Source organism: Chelon labrosus (assembly GCF_963514085.1).
Source record: "Chelon labrosus genome assembly, chromosome: 18".
Taxonomy (NCBI): Eukaryota; Metazoa; Chordata; class Actinopteri; order Mugiliformes; family Mugilidae; genus Chelon; species Chelon labrosus.
Window position 1 is genome coordinate 2150343 of NC_140351.1, and position 21958 is coordinate 2172300.

Below are 21958 nucleotides of genomic sequence, written 5' to 3' on the forward strand. Positions count from 1 at the left end.
AAATAGTCATTTAAGGCCTGGTTCCTTCTGACTGGATGGTTGTGAGTTTGATGTCATGCAGGGTACAACAAACCAAACAGGATGAGGAGGATGCAGTAGGCCTGGCTGAGAGAGAGAGACACTGAGAAGGGTCGTCCTTTACGCCCTTCTACAAACTGAAGGGCAGGTACAGGCAGCAGACCCCTCCCAGCTCCACCTGAAAGCCAGCATCACATAAGGAAGAGAGTGGGAGGGATCGTCACACCCCCACCAGGATTATATTATGACTATATGAACAGGTGAATTATTATGATTAACGATCAATTATTACAATTTGCTCGTTAATCATAATAATTTTAACAATAAAACTCATTACTCCTACCTGAGCAATAGTTTAACAGTTTACGGCACAGTCTTACAGTTAGAAAAACAATAATATTAAACTTAACACATCCAGGCTGTAACAAGGAATCAGCGATGAAGTGAAGACCTTCAAATTGTCCTGCGAGTCCAGCTCTTCGTCTCATGTTGGATGTCACTGCAGTCTGTCTGGATCAGCTGGAGGAAAACTATAGGCAGACAAATAGACATGTCAAATAATGTCATGTAACATACTTAATATAACTCTTATGAGTGTTCAACAGCTCATTATTTATTTAATTAAAAACATCATATTATATTAAATTACTCCAATTATATATATATATACTGTCATTAATGTTGTTGCAAGCCATAAATGTTTCCTACTTTATGTGGTGGAATAATATATTTTTCAGTTTGACACAGTTTAATTTAAAAATATCTTCCCTTTAAATTGTAAAACTTCAACATTATTACTGTGATAAGCACCCGCTAGCAAGGCGGCGAATTAGCCGGCGGCTAACCCCACTAGCCTCCGCGTTAGCTCACGGCTAACTGCCGCGGCTAATTCGTGTTTAACTCCCGCGGGTCCGCGGTTAAATCCCGGTTAGCTAGCGGTTAAATCCCGGTTAGCTCGCGGTTAGCTCGAGGCTAGCTCGCGGTTAGCTCGAGGCTAACTCCGCGGTTGAGTCCGCGGCGGTTAGCTAGCGGCTAGCTAGCTCCGTTAGCTCCGCTAGCTTGCTAACATACATGAGCTATGCTGGAAGGCTAGTCGTCGGCTAAATCACTGGGCGGCTAGTAGTTAGCGTCTGTTACCAGTTGAGCTATTCACTGACCTAATAAGATGAAGGAAACGGGTCAGGGATGTTGTGTCAGGAGTTTCAGCAAAGCAGCCAGATATAATTTGTGTTTAAAATAAAGGAAAAGGTCATAATGTCAGGTTCTGGCCCACTGCAGTACTGCAGTAATGGTTTGGGCGGGTTTTAATGTTTTGGCAGATACTGTTTTCCACTGAGAGCTCTTTTCCCGCCTCTCGTCCCCTCCTGCTGCGTGTGTAAGCTGGTTGGGGTCTGGTTGTCATGGCTACCAGGGTCAACTGACGCTGAAGTCTCCTTCTCTCTCTCACCTCTGCCTGAGTCAGAGGGAAAGTGCAAACTAGGATTTGCCCTCCGAACAAATGCTCATAAATCAAAAACTACAAGTCCTATCGGGAAAACGAACACATCGTGAGCGTCAGCCGAGGTTTTTCTACAATTTAGTGTTGTTCCCACGCGCCTACTGCGAAAATTGTGGCCGTAGTCGTTTTAGAAAAAAAGTATGCGACGTGAAAAATCGTCGAAAAATCGCTCTCGCTTTCCACATACACACACATGGGGAAAAATTCGAAAACTGGTCGGCGCACTCCTCGCTCGGAGGAGCCTGCAGCCCAAACCGTACGTCCCACACAAATAAAACCCACACCATCTGAAAGCCAACAAAAATCCCTACGTTTTTACGTATTTTTTATCTCTGTACCTCAAAATCTGTGGCCACCACGTGAGATTGAACCTTTTTTTTTCAGAATATCACCGAAACTCTGAAGTTAGAGTGAGGCTCAGAGGGAGGGATTTTTAATTTTTTTCCCCAGATTTCACCAAACGTAAACTGCGACCCTGACCAAACCGTAAAAGGTATCGAAACGCCGTTTTCAGGAAGAGAAAGCTACACTTCCCGTGCCTCGTACAAACTTCCAAGCAAGTTTCTACTACAAAGCATGGCCGAGTAATCGCTGGACAAAGCCAAGCTGTAAATTTTGGAATGTTGCCGCTTTTTTCGGGCTTCTCCATTCATTTCAATGGGAAATTGATCGCGGTTTTTTCGCGACTACGTCGCGAACAAATCTTGTTTGAAAGAACTGTATAGAAGCACACCGAGTCCGATCGAGACGCACGTTTTGATGTATTTTGTGTCTGTGTGCGACGAACGGTATTTGAGTTGAAAGGTTTCGAAAATCGGCCGTAGGAAAAAGTTTAATAATAATAAGAAGAAAAACGTAGTGAAGAACAATAGTTTGCAGTGCTTCGCACTGCAAACTATTGACTCCCATAGCTTTGCTATGAGGGTCAATAGTTTGCATTGCGTAGCACTGCATCACTAATAATAACTAGACAATTCCCCTGCGGGAAATCGCGAGAGTGATGCAGTGGCCGCAGCAGTCTGCGATACCATGCTATATTGCTGCGACAGTACGATGCTACGATGCTATGATGATGCTACTATGCCAAGATGCTACTACAATGCTATGATGCTAAGATACTAAGATGCTATGATACTAAGATGCTACAAAGCTAAGATACTATGTTGCTACGATGCTAAGATGCTACAATGCAATTATACTAAGATGCTATGATGCTAAGATACTACAATGCATCATAGCATTGTAGCATCATTAAAGCATCATAGCATGGTAGCATCATTAAAGCATCTTAGCATCATAGCATTGTAGCATCTTAGCATCATAGCATTCAAATAGTCATTTAAGGCCTGGTTCCTACTGACTGGATGGGTGTGAGTTTGATGTCATGCAGGGTACAACAAACCAAACAGGATGAGGAGGATGCAGTAGGCCTGGCTGAGAGAGAGAGACACTGAGAAGGGTCGTCCTTTATGCTTCGCCTTCTACAAACTGAAGGGCAGGTACAGGCAGCAGACCCCTCCCAGCTCCACCTGAAAGCCAGCATCAAATAAGGAAGAGAGTGGGAGGGATCGTCACACCCCCACCAGGATTATATTATGACTATATGAACAGGTGAATTATTATGATTAACGATCAATTATTACAATTTGCTCGTTAATCATAATAATTTCAACAATAAAACTCATTACTCCTACCTGAGCAATAGTTGAACAGTTTACGGCACAGTCTTACAGTTAGAAAAACAATAATATTAAACTTAACACATCCAGGCTGTAACAAGGAATCAGCGATGAAGTGAAGACCTTCAAATTGTCCTGCGAGTCCAGCTCTTTGTCTCATGTTGGACGTCACTGCAGTCTGTCTGGATCAGCTGGAGGAAAACTATAGGCAGACAAATAGACATGTCAAATAATGTTATGTAACATACTGAATATAACTCTTATGAGTGTTCAACAGCTCATTATTTATTTAATTAAAAACATCATATTATATTAAATTACTCCAATTATATATATACTGTCATTAATGTTGTTGCAAGCCATAAATGTTTCCTACTTTATGTGGTGGAATAATATATTTTTCAGTTTGACACAGTTTAATTTAAAAATATCTTCCCTTTAAATTATAAAACTTCAACATTATTACTGTGATAAGCACCCGCTAGCAAGGCGGCGAATTAGCCGGCGGCTAACCCCACTAGCCTCCGCGTTAGCTCACGGCTAACTGCCGCGGCTAATTCGTGTTTAACTCCCGCGGGTCCGCGGTTAAATCCCGGTTAGCTAGCGGTTAAATCCCGGTTAGCTCGCGGTTAGCTTGAGGCTAGCCCGCGGTTAGCTCGAGGCTAACTCCGCGGTTGAGTCCGCGGCGTTAAGTTAGCGGCTAGCTAGCTCCGTTAGCTCCGCTAGCATGCTAACATACATGCGCTATGCTGGAAGGCTAGTCGTCGGCTAAATCACTGGGCGGCTAGTCGTTAGCGTCTGTTACCAGTTTAGCTATTCACTGACCTAATAAGATGAAGGAAACGGGTCAGGGATGTTGTGTCAGGAGTTTCAGCAAAGCAGCCAGATATAATTTGTGTTTAAAATAAAGGAAAAGGTCATAATGTCAGGTTCTGGCCCCCTACAGTACTGCAGTAATGGTTTGGGGGGTTTTAATGTTTTGGCAGATCATGTTTTCCACTGAGAGCTCTTTTCCCGCCTCTCGTCCCCAGCAGCTGCGTGTGTGAACGTGTGTAAGCTGGTGGGGGTCTGGTTGTCATGGCTACCAGGGTCAACTGCTCCTGTTAGAATGTCAGTTGGAAGACGGGGAGAGAGAGAGAAAATGCTGAAAAATCGCCTCGAACAGGAAGGACTTGTGGCCAAACCGTATTTCCAATCATTGAACCGACTTAACTTTGGGCATCTTGAGGCTTTCCTGAACGTCTAGATGTGTAATTTGTAGGTAAAATGAAGAAATGTGACCTATTCAAAGCGATTCAAAGAAAGGTTACGTCTGCTTTCCTCCAGAAATTTCCCTGCCTTTTTAACATGGCAGTCTATGGAGCTGTGGGTGGGTGTTGCTGGCGCATCTTTGTGTCTGACGCCAAAACTATAAGACTTACAGCTTTAGCAGACGAATTTGAGTGAGAAGACACATTTTCCTACGTTTCTATGTATAAATTATGTCTGTCGTGTGAAATTTGTGGCCACGGGAGCAGTTTCTGTGCAGTTTTTTGACTAACTTTCTTCTCCCCTCCTCACTCTAGCTGATGATGTCATCCACTCTAGCACAAACATTCCGCGCAATACACACCCATTATAAACCCTGAAATTTGAGTAAAAACCTACACAACTCTGAGGCTTCATAGTTTAAAAACGGTAAAAGTTGTCGCTAAGTGAAGTGAATCTCTGAAGAGAAGGCAAGAGTACCTACGTTTTAAAGTTTAAATGAAGTCTCTCGGTTAAAGTATGCCAGAGCAGTTCATTGTTGAAAATGTCTGTTGAATTTTAATTTTTTTCGGGCTTCTCCATTCATTTCAATTGGGAAATTTGTCGCAGTTTTTTCGCGACTACGTCGCGAAAAAATCTTGTTTGAAAGAACTGTATAGAAGCACACCGAGTCCGATCGAGACGCACGTTTTGATGTATTTTGACCTGTGTGCGACGAACGGTATTTGAGTTGAAAGGTTTCGAAAATGCGTAGGAAAAAGTTTAATAATAACTAGACAATTCCCCTGCGGGAAATCGCGAGAGTGATGCAGTGGCCGCAGCAGTCTGCGATACCATGCTATATTGCTGCGACAGTACGATGCTACGATGCTATGATGATGCTACTATGCCAAGATGCTACTACAATGCTATGATGCTAAGATACTAAGATGCTATGATACTAAGATGCTACAAAGCTAAGATACTATGTTGCTACGATGCTAAGATGCTACAATGCAATTATACTAAGATGCTATGATGCTTTAATGATCACCTGTTCATATAGTCATAATATAATCCTGGTGAAAATATTTGCGACTTACGTTGCAAATAATTTCATGTTTGACTACAAAAAGTCATGGTCAGGTCAAGACAGGTATGAAAGTATTCGCGACTTACGTCGCGAATGTCTTTACTAAGTAGCATGTCTTTACTACCATGAGCAGCAGCTATAACAAAAAGCACAACTCAAATAGTCATTTAAGGCCTGGTTCCTTCTGACTGGATGGGTGTGAGTTTGATGTCATGCAGGGTACAACAAACCAAACAGGATGAGGAGGATGCAGTAGGCCTGGCTGAGAGAGAGAGACACTGAGAAGGGTCGTCCTTTATGCTTCGCCTTCTACAAACTGAAGGGCAGGTACAGGCAGCAGACCCCTCCCAGCTCCACCTGAAAGCCAGCATCAAATAAGGAAGAGAGTGGGAGGGATCGTCACACCCCCACCTTTAAGAGGGCTGTCCTCACTAGGATCCCCAGACAAAGAACGAGCAAATCGTAATAATTGATCGTTAATCATAATAATTTTAACAATAAAACTCATTACTCCTACCTGAGCAATAGTTTAACAGTTTACGACACAGTCTTACAGTTAGAAAAACGTCAATATTAAACTTAACACATCCAGGCTGTAACAAGGAATCAGCGATGAAGTGAAGACCTTCAAACTGTCCTGTTAGTCCAGCTCTTTGTCTCATGTTGGACATCACTGCAGTCTGTCTGGATCAGCTGGAGGAAAACTATACGCAGACAAATAGACATGTCAAATAATGTTATGTAACATACTGAATATAACTCTTATGAGTGTTCAACAGCTCATTATTTATTTAATTAAAAATATCATATTATATTAAATTACTCCAATTATTTATATATACTGTCATTAATGTTGTTACAAGCCATAAACGTTTCCTACTTTATGTGGTGGAATAATATATTTTTCAGTTTGACACAGTTTTAGTCGCTAACCCCACTAGCCTCCGCGTTAGCTCGCGGCTAACTCCCGCGGGTCCGCGGTTAAATCCCGGTTAGCTCGCGGTTAAGTCCCGGTTAGCTCGCGGTTAAATCCCGGTTAGCTTGCGGTTAGCTCGAGGCTAGCTCGCGGTTAGCTCGAGGCTAACTCCGCGGTTTAGTCCGCGGCGGTTAGCTAGCTGCTAGCTCCGCTAGCTCGCTAACATACATGAGCTATGCTGGAAGGCTAGCCTAAGGCTAAAACATTGGGCAGCTAGTAGTTAACTTCTATTAACAGTTCAGCTATGTTGGGCACAAACACTTAACATATAAATAATTCTAGAAACTCACTTACCTAATAAAGTGATAGCACCAACAGAGGAGGGAGGGAGAGAGAGAGGGAAGGAGGGAGAGGGAGAGAGAGAGCGAGAGGGAGAGGGGGGGGGGGTCATGGAGTGTTCTGTCTCCCCATTGTAACAGTGTGAGAGTCCCTAATGTTTTGTCAGTCTGTGTCTGTAATGCTATAGTGGGAGGGGAGGTGGGGGGGTTGGAGTGGGGGGGTCATAGTGTCAGGTTCTGGCTCCCTACTATAGTCCTGTAATGGGTTTAGGGGGTCATAATGTTTTGGCAGTCTGTGTCTGTAATGCTTAAATGGAGTGGAGGGGGGGGTCATAGTGTCAGATTCTGGCTCCCTACTATAGTCCTGTAATGGGTTGAGGGGTCATAATGTTTTGGCAGTCTGTGTCTGTAATGCTATAGTGGGAGGGGGGGTGGGGGGGGTTGGAGTGGGGGGGTCATAATGTCAGGTTCTGGCCCCCTACAGTACTGCAGTAATGGTTTGAGGGGGTTTTAATGTTTTGGCAGATCCTGTTATCCACTGAGAACTCTTTTCCCGCCACTCGGGTCTGGTTGTCATGGCTACCAGGGTCAACTGCTGCTCCTTCTCCTTCTCCCTCTCACCTCTGCCTGAGTCAGAGGGAAAGTGCAAACTAGGATTTGCCCTCCGAACAAATGCTTGTATCTCAAAAACTACAAGTGCTATCGAGAAAACAAACACATCGTGAGCGTCAGCCAAGGGTTTTCTACAATTTAGTGTTGTCGCCACGCGCGTACTGCCAAAATTGTGGCCGTAGTCGTTTTGGAAAGAAAGTATGCGACACGAAAAATCGTCGAGAAATCCCTCTCGATTTCCACATACACACACATGGGGAAAAATTCGAAAAGCTGTCGCCGCACTCCTCTCTCAGAGGAGCCTCCAGTCCAAACCGTACGTCCCACACATATCAAACCAACACCATCTTAAAGCCAACAAAAATCCCTACGTTTTTATGTATTTTTTATCTCTGTACCTCAAAAACTGTGACCACCACGTGAGATTGAACCTTTTTTTTTCAGAATATCACCGAAACTCTGAAGTTAGAGTGAGGCTCAGAGGGAGGGATTTTTAATTTTTTTCCCCAAATTTCACCAAACGTAAACTGCGACCCTGACCAAACCGTAAAAGGTATCGAAACGCCGTTTTCAGGAAGAGAAAGCTACACTTCCCGTGCCTCGTACAAACTTCCAAGCAAGTTTCTACTACAAAGCATGGCCGAGTAATCGCTGGACAAAGCCAAGCTGTAAATTTTGGAATGTTGCCGCTTTTTTCGGGCTTCTCCATTCATTTCAATGGGAAATTGATCGCGTTTTTTTCGCGACTACGTCGCGAAAAAATCTTGTTTGGAAGAACTGTATAGAAGCACACCGAGTCCGATCGAGACGCACGTTTTGATGTATTTTGTGTCTGTGTGCGACGAACGGTATTTGAGTTGAAAGGTTTCGAAAATCGGCCGTAGGAAAAAGTTTAATAATAATAAGAAGAAAAACGTAGTGAAGAACAATAGTTTGCAGTGCTTCGCACTGCAAACTATTGACTCCCATAGCTTTGCTATGAGGGTCAATAGTTTGCATTGCGTAGCACTGCATCACTAATAATAATAATAAGAAGAAAAAACGTAGTGAAGAACAATAGTTTGCAGTGCTTCGCACTGCAAACTATTGACTCCCATAGCTTTGCTATGAGGGTCAATAGTTTGCATTGCGTAGCACTGCATCACTAATAACTAGACAATTCCCCTGCGGGAAATCGCGAGAGTGATGCAGTGGCCGCAGCAGTCTGCGATACCATGCTATATTGCTGTGATAGTACGATGCTACGATGCTACGATGATGCTACTATGCCAAGATGCTACTACAATGCTATGATGCTAAGATACTAAGATGCTATGATACTAAGATGCTACAAAGCTAAGATACTATGTTGCTACGATGCTTAGATGCTACAATGCAATTATACTAAGATGCTATGATGCTTTAATGATCACCTGTTCATATAGTCATAATATAATCCTGGTGAAAATATTTGCGACTTACGTTGCAAATAATTTCATGTTTGACTACAAAAAGTAATGGTCACGTCAAGACAGGTATGAAAGTATTCGCGACTTACGTCGCGAATGTCTTTACTAAGTAGCATGTCTTTACTACCATGAGCAGCAGCTATAACAAAAAGCACAACTCAAATAGTCATTTAAGGCCTGGTTCCTTCTGACTGGATGGGTGTGAGTTTGATGTCATGCAGGGTACAACAAACCAAACAGGATGAGGAGGATGCAGTAGGCCTGGCTGAGAGAGAGAGACACTGAGAAGGGTCGTCCTTTATGCTTCGCCTTCTACAAACTGAAGGGCAGGTACAGGCAGCAGAGCCCTCCCAGCTCCACCTGAAAGCCAGCATCAAATAAGGAAGAGAGTGGGAGGGATCTCACTAGGATCCCCAGACAAAGAACGAGCAAATCGTAACAATTGATCGTTAATCATAATAATTTTAACAATAAAACTCATTACTCCTACCTGAGCAATAGTTTAACAGTTTACGGCACAGTCTTACAGTTAGAAAAACAATAATATTAAACTTAACACATCCAGGCTGTAACAAGGAACCAGCGATGAAGTGAAGACCTTCAAATTGTCCTGCGAGTCCAGCTCTTTGTCTCATGTTGGACGTCACTGCAGTCTGTCTGGATCAGCTGGAGGAAAACTATAGGCAGACAAATAGACATGTCAAATAATGTTATGTAACATACTTAATATAACTCTTATGAGTGTTCAACAGCTCATTATTTATTTAATTAAAAACATCATATTATATTAAATTACTCCAATTATATATATACTGTCATTAACGTTGTTGCAAGCCATAAATGTTTCCTACTTTATGTGGTGGAATAATATATTTTTCAGTTTGACAGTTTCATTTAAAAATATCTTCCCTTTAAATTGTTAAACTTCAACATTATTACTGTGATAAGCACCCGCTAGCAAGGCGGCGAATTAGCCGGCGGCTAACCCCACTAGCCTCCGCGTTAGCTCACGGCTAACTGCCGCGGCTAATTCGTGTTTAACTCCCGCGGGTCCGCGGTTAAATCCCGGTTAGCTAGCGGTTAGTTAGCGGTTAGCTCGAGGCTAACTCCGCGGTTGAGTCCGCGGCGTTAAGGTAGCGGCTAGCTAGCTCCGTTAGCTCCGCTAGCTTGCTAACATACATGAGCTATGCTGGAAGGCTAGTCGTCGGCTAAATCACTGGGCGGCTAGTCGTTAGCGTCTGTTAGCAGTTTAGCTATTCACTGACCTAATAAGATGAAGGAAACGGGTCAGGGATGTTGTGTCAGGAGTTTCAGCAAAGCAGCCAGATATAATTTGTGTTTAAAATAAAGGAAAAGGTCACAATGTCAGGTTCTGGCCCCCTACAGTACTGCAGTAATGGTTTGGGGGTTTTTAATGTTTTGGCAGATCATGTTTTCCACTGAGAGCTCTTTTCCCGCCTCTCGTCCCCAGCAGCTGCGTGTGTGAACGTGTGTAAGCTGGTTGGGGTCTGGTTGTCATGGCTACCAGGGTCAACTGCTCCTGTTAGAATGTCAGTTGGAAGACGGGGAAAGAGAGAGAAAATGCTGAAAAATCGCCTCGAACAGGAAGGACTTGTGGCCAAACCGTATTTCCAATCATTGAACCGACTTAACTTTGGGCATCTTGAGGCTTTCCTGAACGTCTAGATGTGTAATTTGTGGGTAAAATGAAGAAATGTGACCTATTCTAAGCGATTCAAAGAAAGGTTACGTCTGCTTTCCTCCAGAAATTTCCCTGCCTTTTTAACATGGCAGTCTATGGAGCTGTGGGTGGGTGTTGCTGGCGCATCTTTGTGTCTGACGCCAAAACTATAAGACTTACAGCTTTAGCAGACGAATTTGAGTGAGAAGACACATTTTCCTACGTTTCTATGTATAAATTATGTCTGTCGTGTGAAATTTGTGGCCACGGGAGCAGTTTCTGTGCAGTTTTTTGACTAACTTTCTTCTCCCCTCCTCACTCTAGCTGATGATGTCATCCACTCTAGCACAAACATTCCGCGCAATACACACCCATTATAAACCCTGAAATTTGAGTAAAAACCTACACAACTCTGAGGCTTCATAGTTTAAAAACGGTAAAAGTTGTCGATAAGTGAAGTGAATCTCTGAAGAGAAGGCAAGAGTACCTACGTTTTAAAGTTTAAATGAAGTCTCTCGGTTAAAGTATGCCAGAGCAGTTCATTGTTGAAAATGTCTGTTGAATTTTTTTTTTTTTCGGGCTTCTCCATTCATTTCAATTGGGAAATTTGTCGCAGTTTTTTCGCGACTACGTCGCGAAAAAATCTTGTTTGAAAGAACTGTATAGAAGCACACCGAGTCCGATCGAGACGCACGTTTTGATGTATTTTGTGTCTGTGTGCGACGAACGGTATTTGAGTTGAAAGGTTTCGAAAATGCGTAGGAAAAAGTTTAATAATAATAATAATAAGAAGAAAAACGTAGTGAAGAACAATAGTTTGCAGTGCTTCGCACTGCAAACTATTGACTCCCATAGCTTTGCTATGAGGGTCAATAGTTTGCATTGCGTAGCACTGCATCACTAATAAGAAGAAAAAACGTAGTGAAGAACAATAGTTTGCAGTGCTTCGCACTGCAAACTATTGACTCCCATAGCTTTGCTATGAGGGTCAATAGTTTGCATTGCGTAGCACTGCATCACTAATAAGAAGAAAAAACGTAGTGAAGAACAATAGTTTGCAGTGCTTCGCACTGCAAACTATTGACTCCCATAGCTTTGCTATGAGGGTCAATAGTTTGCATTGCGTAGCACTGCATCACTAATGACAGTATATATACGGTATATATATAATTGGAGTAATATAATATAATATGTTCTTAATTAAATAAATAATGTGCTGTTGAACACTCATAAGAGTTATATTATGGATATTACATAACATTATTTGACATGTCTATTTGTCTGTGTATAGTTTTCCACCAGCTGATCCAGACAGACGGAAGAGCTGGACTAAGATGGCAGCAATGACTTTTATTATTAAAATGATTATGTTTAATGATCAGTTATTATGATATGCTCGTTATTTCAGTTGAAGCCATTTGATTTTACTTGTTGTACAGAATGTATTTTGTGGGTATTGTGAAGCTATACCACACTAAGCCAATGCTAAAATTAGTGGCTAGCGCATCATGCTAATTGCTAACATTAGCAGCTAATGCTAGAATTAGTGGCTCATGTGTGTAAATATACATGTTAAAAATTACTATTTGAGGGTATTGTGAAGCTATACCACACTAAGCCAATGCTAAAATTAGTGGCTAGCGCATCATGCTAATTGCTAACATTTGTGGTTAATGCTTTACTGCCGTGAGTAGCTAGCGTGCTAGCCGCTCGTGGTAGTAAAGACATGCTAATTGATAACATTAGCGGCTAATGCTTGACTGCATGTAAACACATGCTAATTGCTAACATTTGTGGCTAATGCTAGAATTAGTGGCTCATGTGTGTAAATATACATGTTAAAAATTACTGTTTGAGGGTATTGTGAAGCTATACCACATTAAGCCAATGCTAAAATTAGTGGCTAGCGCATCATGCTAATTGCTAACATTTGTGGTTAATGCTTTACTGCCATGAGTAGCTAGCGTGCTAGCCGCTCGTGGTAGTAAAGACATGCTAATTGCTAACATTAGCGGCTAATGCTTGACTGCATGTAAACACATGCTAATTGCTAACATTTGTGGCCAATGCTAGAATTAGTGGCTCATGTGTGTAAATATACATGTTAAAAATTACTATTTGAGGGTATTGTGAAGCTATACCACACTAAGCCAATGCTAAAATTAGTGGCTAGCGCATCATGCTAATTGCTAACATTTGTGGTTAATGCTTTACTGCCATGAGTAGCTAGCGTGCTAGCCGCTCGTGGTAGTAAAGACATGCTAATTGCTAACATTAGCGGCTAATGCTTGACTGCATGTAAACACATGCTAATTGCTAACATTTGTGGCTAATGCTAGAATTAGTGGCTCATGTGTGTAAATATACATGTTAAAAATTACTGTTTGAGGTGTGCTTTTTCAATACAGAACCCTGGCAACAGCCCACTCTGCACTTCAAAAATTTCCACGGGAATTTTCTAGTTATTAGTGACTCGAGGCTACGCACGAGACACGACTCCCCATATAGCTCTAAGCTATATGGGGAGTCGTGTCTCATTGTTCTTCTGCGTGTTTCTTCTATATTATTCATCTTCCGTACCTTTTTTCGATTTCAAACTCGCCCCGCAATTTTGGGGCGACACCGACAAAAATTACATCAAAACGTGAGCCTTTATCGGTGTGCTATTACTTTTATAAGGAATCCAAGAATAAATTCGCGAAAAACTGCGAAAATCGTCCCATTGAAATGAATGGGAAACTGCGAAAAAACGAAAAAAAAAGGAAAAACTGACACTTTTGAGGGGCATTTTCAAAAGCTAACTCCTCCCGCAAAATTTCACCTAGAGACTTCATTTAAACTTTAAAATGTAGGTAAATTTGTCCTCTATAAAAATACCATTCAGATTTTTAATATCTTTTATACTTTTCGATCAATCACTCGTCAATCATCGTGATCAATCATGTGAAATTTCTGAGTTTATAATGGGTGTGTATTGCGTGGAATGTTCGGCCTAGAGTGGGAGACCTCAGAGGCTAGAGTGGTAGAGGCTGTCTGAAATTCACTGAAATTTTTCTCTTTCCACGCTGCTCCTGGGCACATCTTACATCGTAGACATTAGATTTTTTCCACTTTTGTAGAGGAACTTGTCCTGATTCATACAATGTGCTCGCCTAAGACGAGACATTTTCTGAATTTGAATGGCGTGCCCCAGAGTGAGGAGTGTCCCGCTCCAACTGCCACTGAACTCCCATTCAAAATTTGAAGCTGATTTTCGAGGAAAGCTGAATCCACCCTCTTCTTATACTCGCCACAGTTTCCACAATATTTACTCCAGAGACACCAAAATTACATCAGTGTGTTTGGGAACTTCTCCTGCCAATCATTTTCTGATGTGAGCTTTGGTTTTGCCTCAGTGAGCCCAAATGCGAGGACTGTCAGAGGGCAAAAAATCAAAATTTCTTCCTTCTCCTCTCCTGTGTCTGTGTGTAGTCATGACAACCAGCAGAGTCACCATGGCAGCCTCAAGCCAGGGCCACAGCTGCAGCCATTTTTGTAGTCCTTGGCAGTTAATATCAGTTTATTTAAGTAAATAACAAAGAAAGAGACAGAGAGAGGGTAAAAGACAGACATGCAGTAACAGAGAGGTAAAGCAAGACATTTTTTGAGGTGACTGTCACTCTGCTTACTCTGTGTGTACATCTGAGCTGAATGTTTTCTATTGTGTGTGTGCGTGACTGTGCTAATCTCTAGCCTTAGCCTAGTTTAGTTTTGCGTCAGCGCCGCGCGTTAGCGTGGCAAATGGTAATGCCAACATTAGTAATGGTAATGCTAACATCTTTTTCCTTTTCTTTTTTTAATAACCCCGGCAGCAGCCCTCGAGTCACTCTCAAAATTTCCTGCGGGAATTTTCTAGTTCATCTTATTATTTACACATGTACTAATAGTTACTGAGTGTGTTAATAGCTGTTTTAGAAACCTGTAATTCATGATTAATTCAGGTCGCTATTAAACATTTAGAGGCTGTTAATGAACTATTTGTGTGAGTTCATCTAAAGTGAGGACTATCTATGACTAGTGAAGCTTTGATGAAGGAGATTTAAAGGTTCAGTTATCTTCTCAACAGAACAACACAGAGAAATACAAAACAGAACTATTTATTTCAACAGTTCTAGAGTTAGGTAAGAGTTCTCCATCTCATAAACACACAGCTGTGATGTTCCTTTGTTTCACTCTGATAACGTTTCCATGCAGAACTTTCCTCCGTCTATTTATTAGGTTGGAAAGACGCAGCGTCAACAGCAGCAGTCAGATCTCAAAGTAGCTGGACAACACTGTGAAATCACCACCATCTAAGTACCCAGAGATCTCACTGTGTGCTCTAAAACGGTTGGTTCCTTTTGCAAGCACATATCTGTGTGAAGCTGGATTTAGTTTTAGGGTTTCCACTAGAAAAAAATTGGCACCAGACAACGTGACCGGCAGGTTTTCGATTTACCGGACAAATGTTTGAAATTCCGGTAAAATATTATCTGAATTTATTGACCTTAAAATGCTAAATGATATGCAGGCTATATAAGAATGATATTAAAGCATGTCAATTTATAATAATTTCATTGAAAGTGCGTTTTTTTTAACTTTTCACACATTTTGTGAAGTGTGCAGCAGCTGAATTTCTGCTGCAGCGCTGTTTTGATTCGGTTCTGCAGTAGTAGTGTAAAACATGGATCTTTCGAGGGATTCAGATCATTCAAGTCAATATGAGCTGGGCTGTGTGAGTCACTTGAGTCACTTGTCTCAAAATGGCCCAATTGCAGCGGTGGCGTCTCCTTGCTCACTTGATGGAATCCTAATTAACTTGGGGCTGCAACCACCTTTGGCTCCTGTTTCAGTCTAGTAGATTTCAGTCTAAAACTAATGCAATGCATTTCTAGATTTTCATCATGAGGATATGCAAATAATATTGCATTCACAATGTACATTATAGCACAACGCTATATAACCCAAGATATATATTCACAAACAATCACATACCATGGTATTAAGCAATTAATGTAAGTTTTATTAGGAACACGTGTCATGTTCTCCCCTTCTTCTGCTTTTATGTTCTCTCTCTCTTCTCTCCTATTCTCTCCCTCATCATCTCCATGCTCTCCTTTGTCTTGACTCCTGGACCCTTCCTCATTCTATAAAGAACTCAATGTTAATATTCCTGAACATGGAAGTGTTGAAATATTTTATATAAACTTAGAACAAACCTCTACAGCCTTGATTTTGATGAGGAAACATTCATTTCTTCTGTTGTTCTTTTATCTGCTTTTTATTAATTATTTCACATATATTTTGTTGTTCTAATCTGTCTTTCATCCTAGCCTTTATCGTACTACTCATATTCCTCTTATTATTTAAGATTTTAATAGTTTTATTGCATTTCATTGTCTTCATTTCTATTCTAGTTTCTGAGAGCAGTAACAGGGATGGGTTGATGTAGGGGATTTTCTTCATTGAAAATAAGGTTTTAAGTGCCAACAAATAGCTCTAGGTTACGTAAATGAACACCTACATATCATTAATGCAAGAATATGTACTACTATAAAATTGAATTAGTATATTTATGGATTGACAGCTTTCTGTTTCCCTCCTGTCACCTATGACATGACAACTTGAGTGGAAAAATAAGTGAATCTTCTGCTGCCTTTTCCTTTTTGTCATTCCTAACACAAATAATAATGATAATGTTGAATGATATCTAAATCAGTGGATGGCTCTAGAAAACTGTCAGTTACCATTATCTTTACTGGGCTTGCATTAACTTTGTTTGCCATCTGGCTTGCTTAATATTAGCTGACATGCCACAAAGCAAGACATAGTTTAGTTATTTACAGAAAAAAATCGACATTATTAACTTGTTAAATTACCGTTTCATTCTTCTGTTCGCTCTCTGCGGAGTGATTGACGTCAGCTCCATGCTAGCATCTAACTGTTTACTTTGATGTTAGCACTGATGCCTCACAGCAAGAAGGTCACCGGTTCAAATCCATGGGCCGGCTGGCCTTTCTGTGTGGAGTTTGCATGTTCTCCCTGTGTCTGCGTGGGTTCTCTCCAGGTTCTCCGGCTTCCTCCCACCATCCAAAGACATGCTCATTAGGTTAATTGGTGACTCTAACTTGGCCGTAGGTGTGCATGTGAGTATGAGGTTGTCTGTCTCTGTGTTAGCCCTGCGATGGACTGGCGACCTGTCCAGGGTGTACCCCTGCCTCTCGCCCGATGATAGCTGGGATAGGCTCCAGCAGACCCCCGTTACCCTTAACAGGACAAAACGGGTATAGAAGATGAATGAATGAATGTTTACTTTGCCGGGTGGCCGGGACTAGTGCATTTGGTCATATTGCTGTGATTGGCTGGATGCCTGTCAATCAATCTAACTTGACCAATGGGTTTTCATGTCTGGGGAACTCAGGTGCGCTCCATTTCAGCAGGCTGGTACACTGCAAGGGCGGGCAAACGGTTTAATACCTTAGGGAAAAAGTGGGGGGGATGAAATCAGCTTGTTGAAAAAATGGGGGTGTTGCAACACCCCCATCCCCCACGGGTGTGACGCCCATGGTCTCTGGGGTCGCCAGAAATTTGTGATGTTAAAATGGGGTCACAACCCAAACAAGGTTGGGAACCACTGCTGTAGAGGTTTAGTTTAGTTTGACTGCAGTTAGGTTTTCTGGAAGTTTACAGAAAAGTTATTTTATGAGATTAGAGACGTTTCTTTCTTTTATATCAAGTGTACAGTTGAAATAAATATTGTTTTGATCACTCTGTGTTGCTGTTAAACTTTTGTAAATTCACATCTTTTATTCTTTATTCAGACTGGCGGACTCCAGCATGTCAGAGATCAGCTGTAGTTCTCTGGAATCAGCTCTGATGTCCAACCCCTCCCATCTGAAACATCTGGACCTGATTAACAACAACCTGAAGGATTCAGACCTGATGCAGCTTTGTTATCTTGTGGAGAATCCAGACTGTAGACTGGAGACTCTGAGGTCAGACTCCATGTTTTCTTTGTGTGGTGAGATGAATGTGATGGTAAAGTTGTGGTGACACTAAACTGCAGACATCAGGCTGATATTCTACTGATCCACACTGAGGATCTTCATGAAGTCTGTTTTCTTCTTCTGTGGTTTAGTCCATTGACTGTAGCAGAGCCATGTTGAGCTCCAGATTTCAAACCTTCACAGAAGAAGAAAAATCCTCTTGATTTCCTCCTTATAGTTTTTCAAATTAAAAGCATCTATCACAGTTCAAGGTGATGTGTTCAAATGTCTTTGTTTGTCTGAACAAGAATCAAAGAGTTCACTGTGAAGGAACAAAACATCTTCAACATGTGAACTTGTTCATTCTGAACCTTCTTCAGCTCTGAATTTTTTAAACTCACACCAATTCTTTTTCAGACAGGGTGTTCAGAAACTACAATACAATTATAAACTAAATCTCTCCCTTCATTGAACTTCTTTCATGGATTCTTCTCTTAAATAAAAACAGTGTACAAATGATTTTGTCCTAGTAGCATGTCTGTTTAGGAAGTACAATACAAAACTAAGACAACATTTGTCTCCTTTAGTTCTTCTCTTCTTTTCGGGGGTCTGTCAGGGCCAGGGGGCGGGGGATTTTTCTCCTCCTCTCTCCGTTTCTGTAGCTCTGCGTTTTCTTGTCCATGATTTTTCATCTGCTTTTACAAGTTTGTTGTGTTACCACTGTATCTTCCAGCCTTTTTCCAAATAGTCCAACTTGCTGTCGCTAGGGTGACCAGATCTCAATTCACCAGATGTGGGACAAAGGATACGTTTGTGTGGGACAGTGTGGGACAATGTGAGATACCAGTGCATCAAGGTCCCCTAAAAGAACTAACAGAAAAAATAAACATTTCTATTCTGCCCCTTTGCTTATAGCATTACTATGCTTTGCCATCTGATTGATTCAGTAGCACATAACAGCCTGCAAATAAAAACTTAACAAATACATTTTATAATATATATATATATAAACTTATTTAAATGCAACTTTCCCAAGTTCCCAAGTTGAGCAACACGTTTTGTCTCGCATTGTCTGTGTCGTTTCACGTCGTATTCACCTCCGTGTGAAACGGAAAAATGACTCAAGCAAACTTCACAGCAAACTTTACCAGACTCGCCTTGCACTGGTTTCACCCAGGGATAGATAGTTTAACAGTCTTTATTATAGCTGCATTTCCTCTTCTCAGTCGTACGGGTTGTGCTTCCCTCCATGTCTCGCGCTGCATGCCGTTGTGATCTCTGATTTGCATTGTTTGTTGTTGGTGGGCGCGCCGTTAACCTGCGTCCGCCTCTCAGTTTGATTGACATGATCAAACAGCCCGCCCCGACCCCTGATGACAGCCCTCACTGCTTTCTCCAAACAGCTATTTGATAAATGCCAGATTATGAAACACGCATGGAGTCTGACTGTCAATAACAATGCGGGACAACGTCTCAATTTGCGGGACGTGTGAAAAGTAATGAAAATGCGTGACTGTCCCGCACAAAGCGGGACATCTGGTCACCCTAGCTGTCGCTCCTCTTCCTCTCTGCCGTTCTCCTGCTCCGTCTCTGTGCTGTGTGTAATGCTCTGCTGCTGGCCGGGCCTGGCAAGTAGTGGTGGGCGGAGCTTGGTTACCTGGCGCCGCTGAGTCACGTGACGGTACAACAAACACAGGAGAGGAGGGGGAGGAGCAGAGTGAGCCTGCTCTGCTCTGGGACAGCAGCAGTATTTAGACAAACACAGTCAGGTTACAGCCTCTTTAATGAAACAAGAGAGAAACTGAAACTGAAGGATCCATCTCATTATATTGGTATCCATCATTATTGATAGCAACGTTGCTATCAATAATGATGGATACCTGGATGGATCCACCCACCACTACTGTGTATGCACACCAAGCTGAGCCACCTGCTCTGCTCTTTAAAATCCTCAGATGGATCCTCTTGTTTTATCTCTTCCTGAGCCTATGCTCTTTGTTATTGATGTTGTGGCTCGTGTGGAACTTTATTACAGTTTTATTCAAATGACTGGCATTGTCATTTTATCTCCATAACCGCTGTGCTATGATGACGGGTTGTGTTAGCTCCACGCTCATTTAAAGTTGCTGCAATTTTAGTTGAAGGCGTCTGAAAATCTTCTAACATTTCCTCCAACTGATCTGCTTTCTGCCTCTGATCCTGAGCCTGTCATCATCCTCTTTGCTCTTTAAAGTGGAAGCTTGTGCTAAATTTGTTCCATTCTATTGAAAATGTTAGTGTTTGACTTTAATTCAAATGTGAGAGCTCATTGTTGTGATGCTGATTATTTTGTTCTATGTGTGTTCTGGTCATTTGAGCAGATTAAACATGCTGCCTTTAATATGGCTATAAAAAAGATGGTTGTGTTTTTAAAGGTGTGGGGGATTGGGGGGGTGTCAACCTGGTTGGGACATAGAAGGGGGGGCACAGCCAAAAAAGTTTGGGAAACGCTGCAGTAATGTTGAGCTGCACATTTAAAACCTGAACACATCTGATTGAATTATTCAACATTTAATCTACATCTTTTATTCTTTATTCAGATTGATGAACTGCAGGTTGTCAGAGATCAGCTGTGATTCTCTGGTCTCAGCTCTGAAGTCCAACCCCTCCCATCTGACACATCTGGACGTGAGTCTCAACAAAGACCTGAAAGATTCAGGAGTGGAGCAGCTGTGTGGTTTTCTGGAGAGTCCAGACTGTAGACTGGAGACTCTGGGGTCAGTTCACTGTCTGTTACTGTTGTAGATCTGATATGTTTAATCACCAACTGAATCTAATTCATTTTCATCCAAAACTTTCCTCCATAAATCTGTAAATGTCCTTTAGTTCAAGACGAGTGTTTGTATCAGAAACTGTAGAAAATGTCCACTGTTAGTTGTTAAAGTCAATGAAGCTTAAAGGCTGTTAGGACACAGTAATGCAGGGGAGCTGCCTCTAGGGGGGGCACTAGATGAATGTAATGGTGTAGAACAGACCTGGACATGACACGACCCGTGGACCGTATACGGCCCTTTGTCTGACTTTGACCGGCCCGTGTAAAACTTGTTTGTTCTCGACAGATGATCCAGACAGAACATTTATTTCGTGGTGTCCTAAGTTAGCATGCTAATGCTAATACCGTGTTAAATATGCTACTGTTATTGGGCTAACGTCACTTTCAGTGTGTCTGTATGTTAGCACAGCTGGGGTAGGCTCCAGCAGACCCCGCGACCCTTAAAGGGAATAAGCGGGTACAGAAGATGAATGAATGAATGAATAAAATAACTTCTACTATTTATCCATTGGTCTGTGATATAAATACATTTTCTGTATGATTCCAGTCATTTCAATCATTTTTCAGAATCTCTGAATTTCAGTATTTCTTATGTGAATACAGGAAGCGACCATATATGGTCATATAGGGAGAGACACCAGTTGAGGCAGCAGGAAGCCCAGCCTCTGATTGCGCAATCTGCCTGTGGCTAACTGTCTGTATGGCATCAATATATTGGTTGTGTCCATTTTTATCATGTGTCCTAATCTTTCATAGTCTAGTTAATGTATTTCATGTATGAGTGGAACATATTTAGTCTTGTTGATCTGACATTAAACCGCACTGAAAAACAAGGAGATGAGGCAGCCAGTACTTCTGCCTCATGGAAGAGGGCGCTAGTGAGCCAATGCTTCATGCTGTTGCTCTTCTTCTACTCTCAGTCAACTCTACTGTCCAGGTCCATTTATTGGGATCTATTCTTTGTGTGAAAGATAAAAATAGAAGATTGTAAATCTAAACCTTCAGTCAAAACAGGAAGTGGTAAATGATGGAAGATATTTTGTTAAACAGCCTGAATTAAAAATGGATCAGATCATCAGAAGATTTAATAACTCAATATTATAATTTGATTAAGGTGATGATTTAGTTTAAATTCTAATCCATATTTCCATTTGTCTTTATTTTTTCTCACTGGCTACTCTCATGTTGAATGAATGAACTGTGGAGTTGTGACGGCCAACGCTCTCTCTGTCTCATTCTGTCTCTTAACTGCTATAGATTGACATTGGTCCTTTGTCCAGATATGAACCTTATACCTGTGTAAAGAATCCTCATTGAGATATGAAACGTAACCAGTTAGTGTGAAAGCAGCCAACTGATGGAGAATTGAAGCTGTTTCACTGGGTTCATGATTGTAAATGTAGAGGCAGGGATGTGTTTGTCACTTGTCACCAGGGCTCCACAGTGCGAGCACCTCGTCGCAAATGCTGGTAAAAAATAGTTCAGTGCGAATTGTGAAATGCAATTAGTAGCACGTGTGCAACTACCGAAGTTTACCGTTCAATAAATGTTTTATGATGTGTTGCTGACGTTTGGAGGTTGAGGCTCTTGAATGCAGCCTCAGCTGAAAAAATAATAATAGGTGATTTACAC

At 41.7% G+C, this 21958-nt stretch overlaps 1 protein-coding gene across 6 annotated transcripts in view; it reads left to right on the forward strand.

Annotated features, from left to right (window-relative positions):
- LOC311503143 (NLR family CARD domain-containing protein 3-like) overlaps window positions 1–21958 on the forward strand; it is a 75404-nt gene that overhangs the window by 46878 nt on the left and 6568 nt on the right. For all 6 annotated transcript variants that reach the window (XM_084565684.1, XM_084565688.1, XM_084565686.1 and 3 more), the window contains 2 exons: window positions 17350–17523; window positions 20094–20270. In XM_084565684.1, coding sequence (XP_084421810.1) covers window positions 17350–17523; window positions 20094–20270 — 351 coding nt within the window. The remainder of the gene's footprint in view (window positions 1–17349; window positions 17524–20093; window positions 20271–21958) is intronic.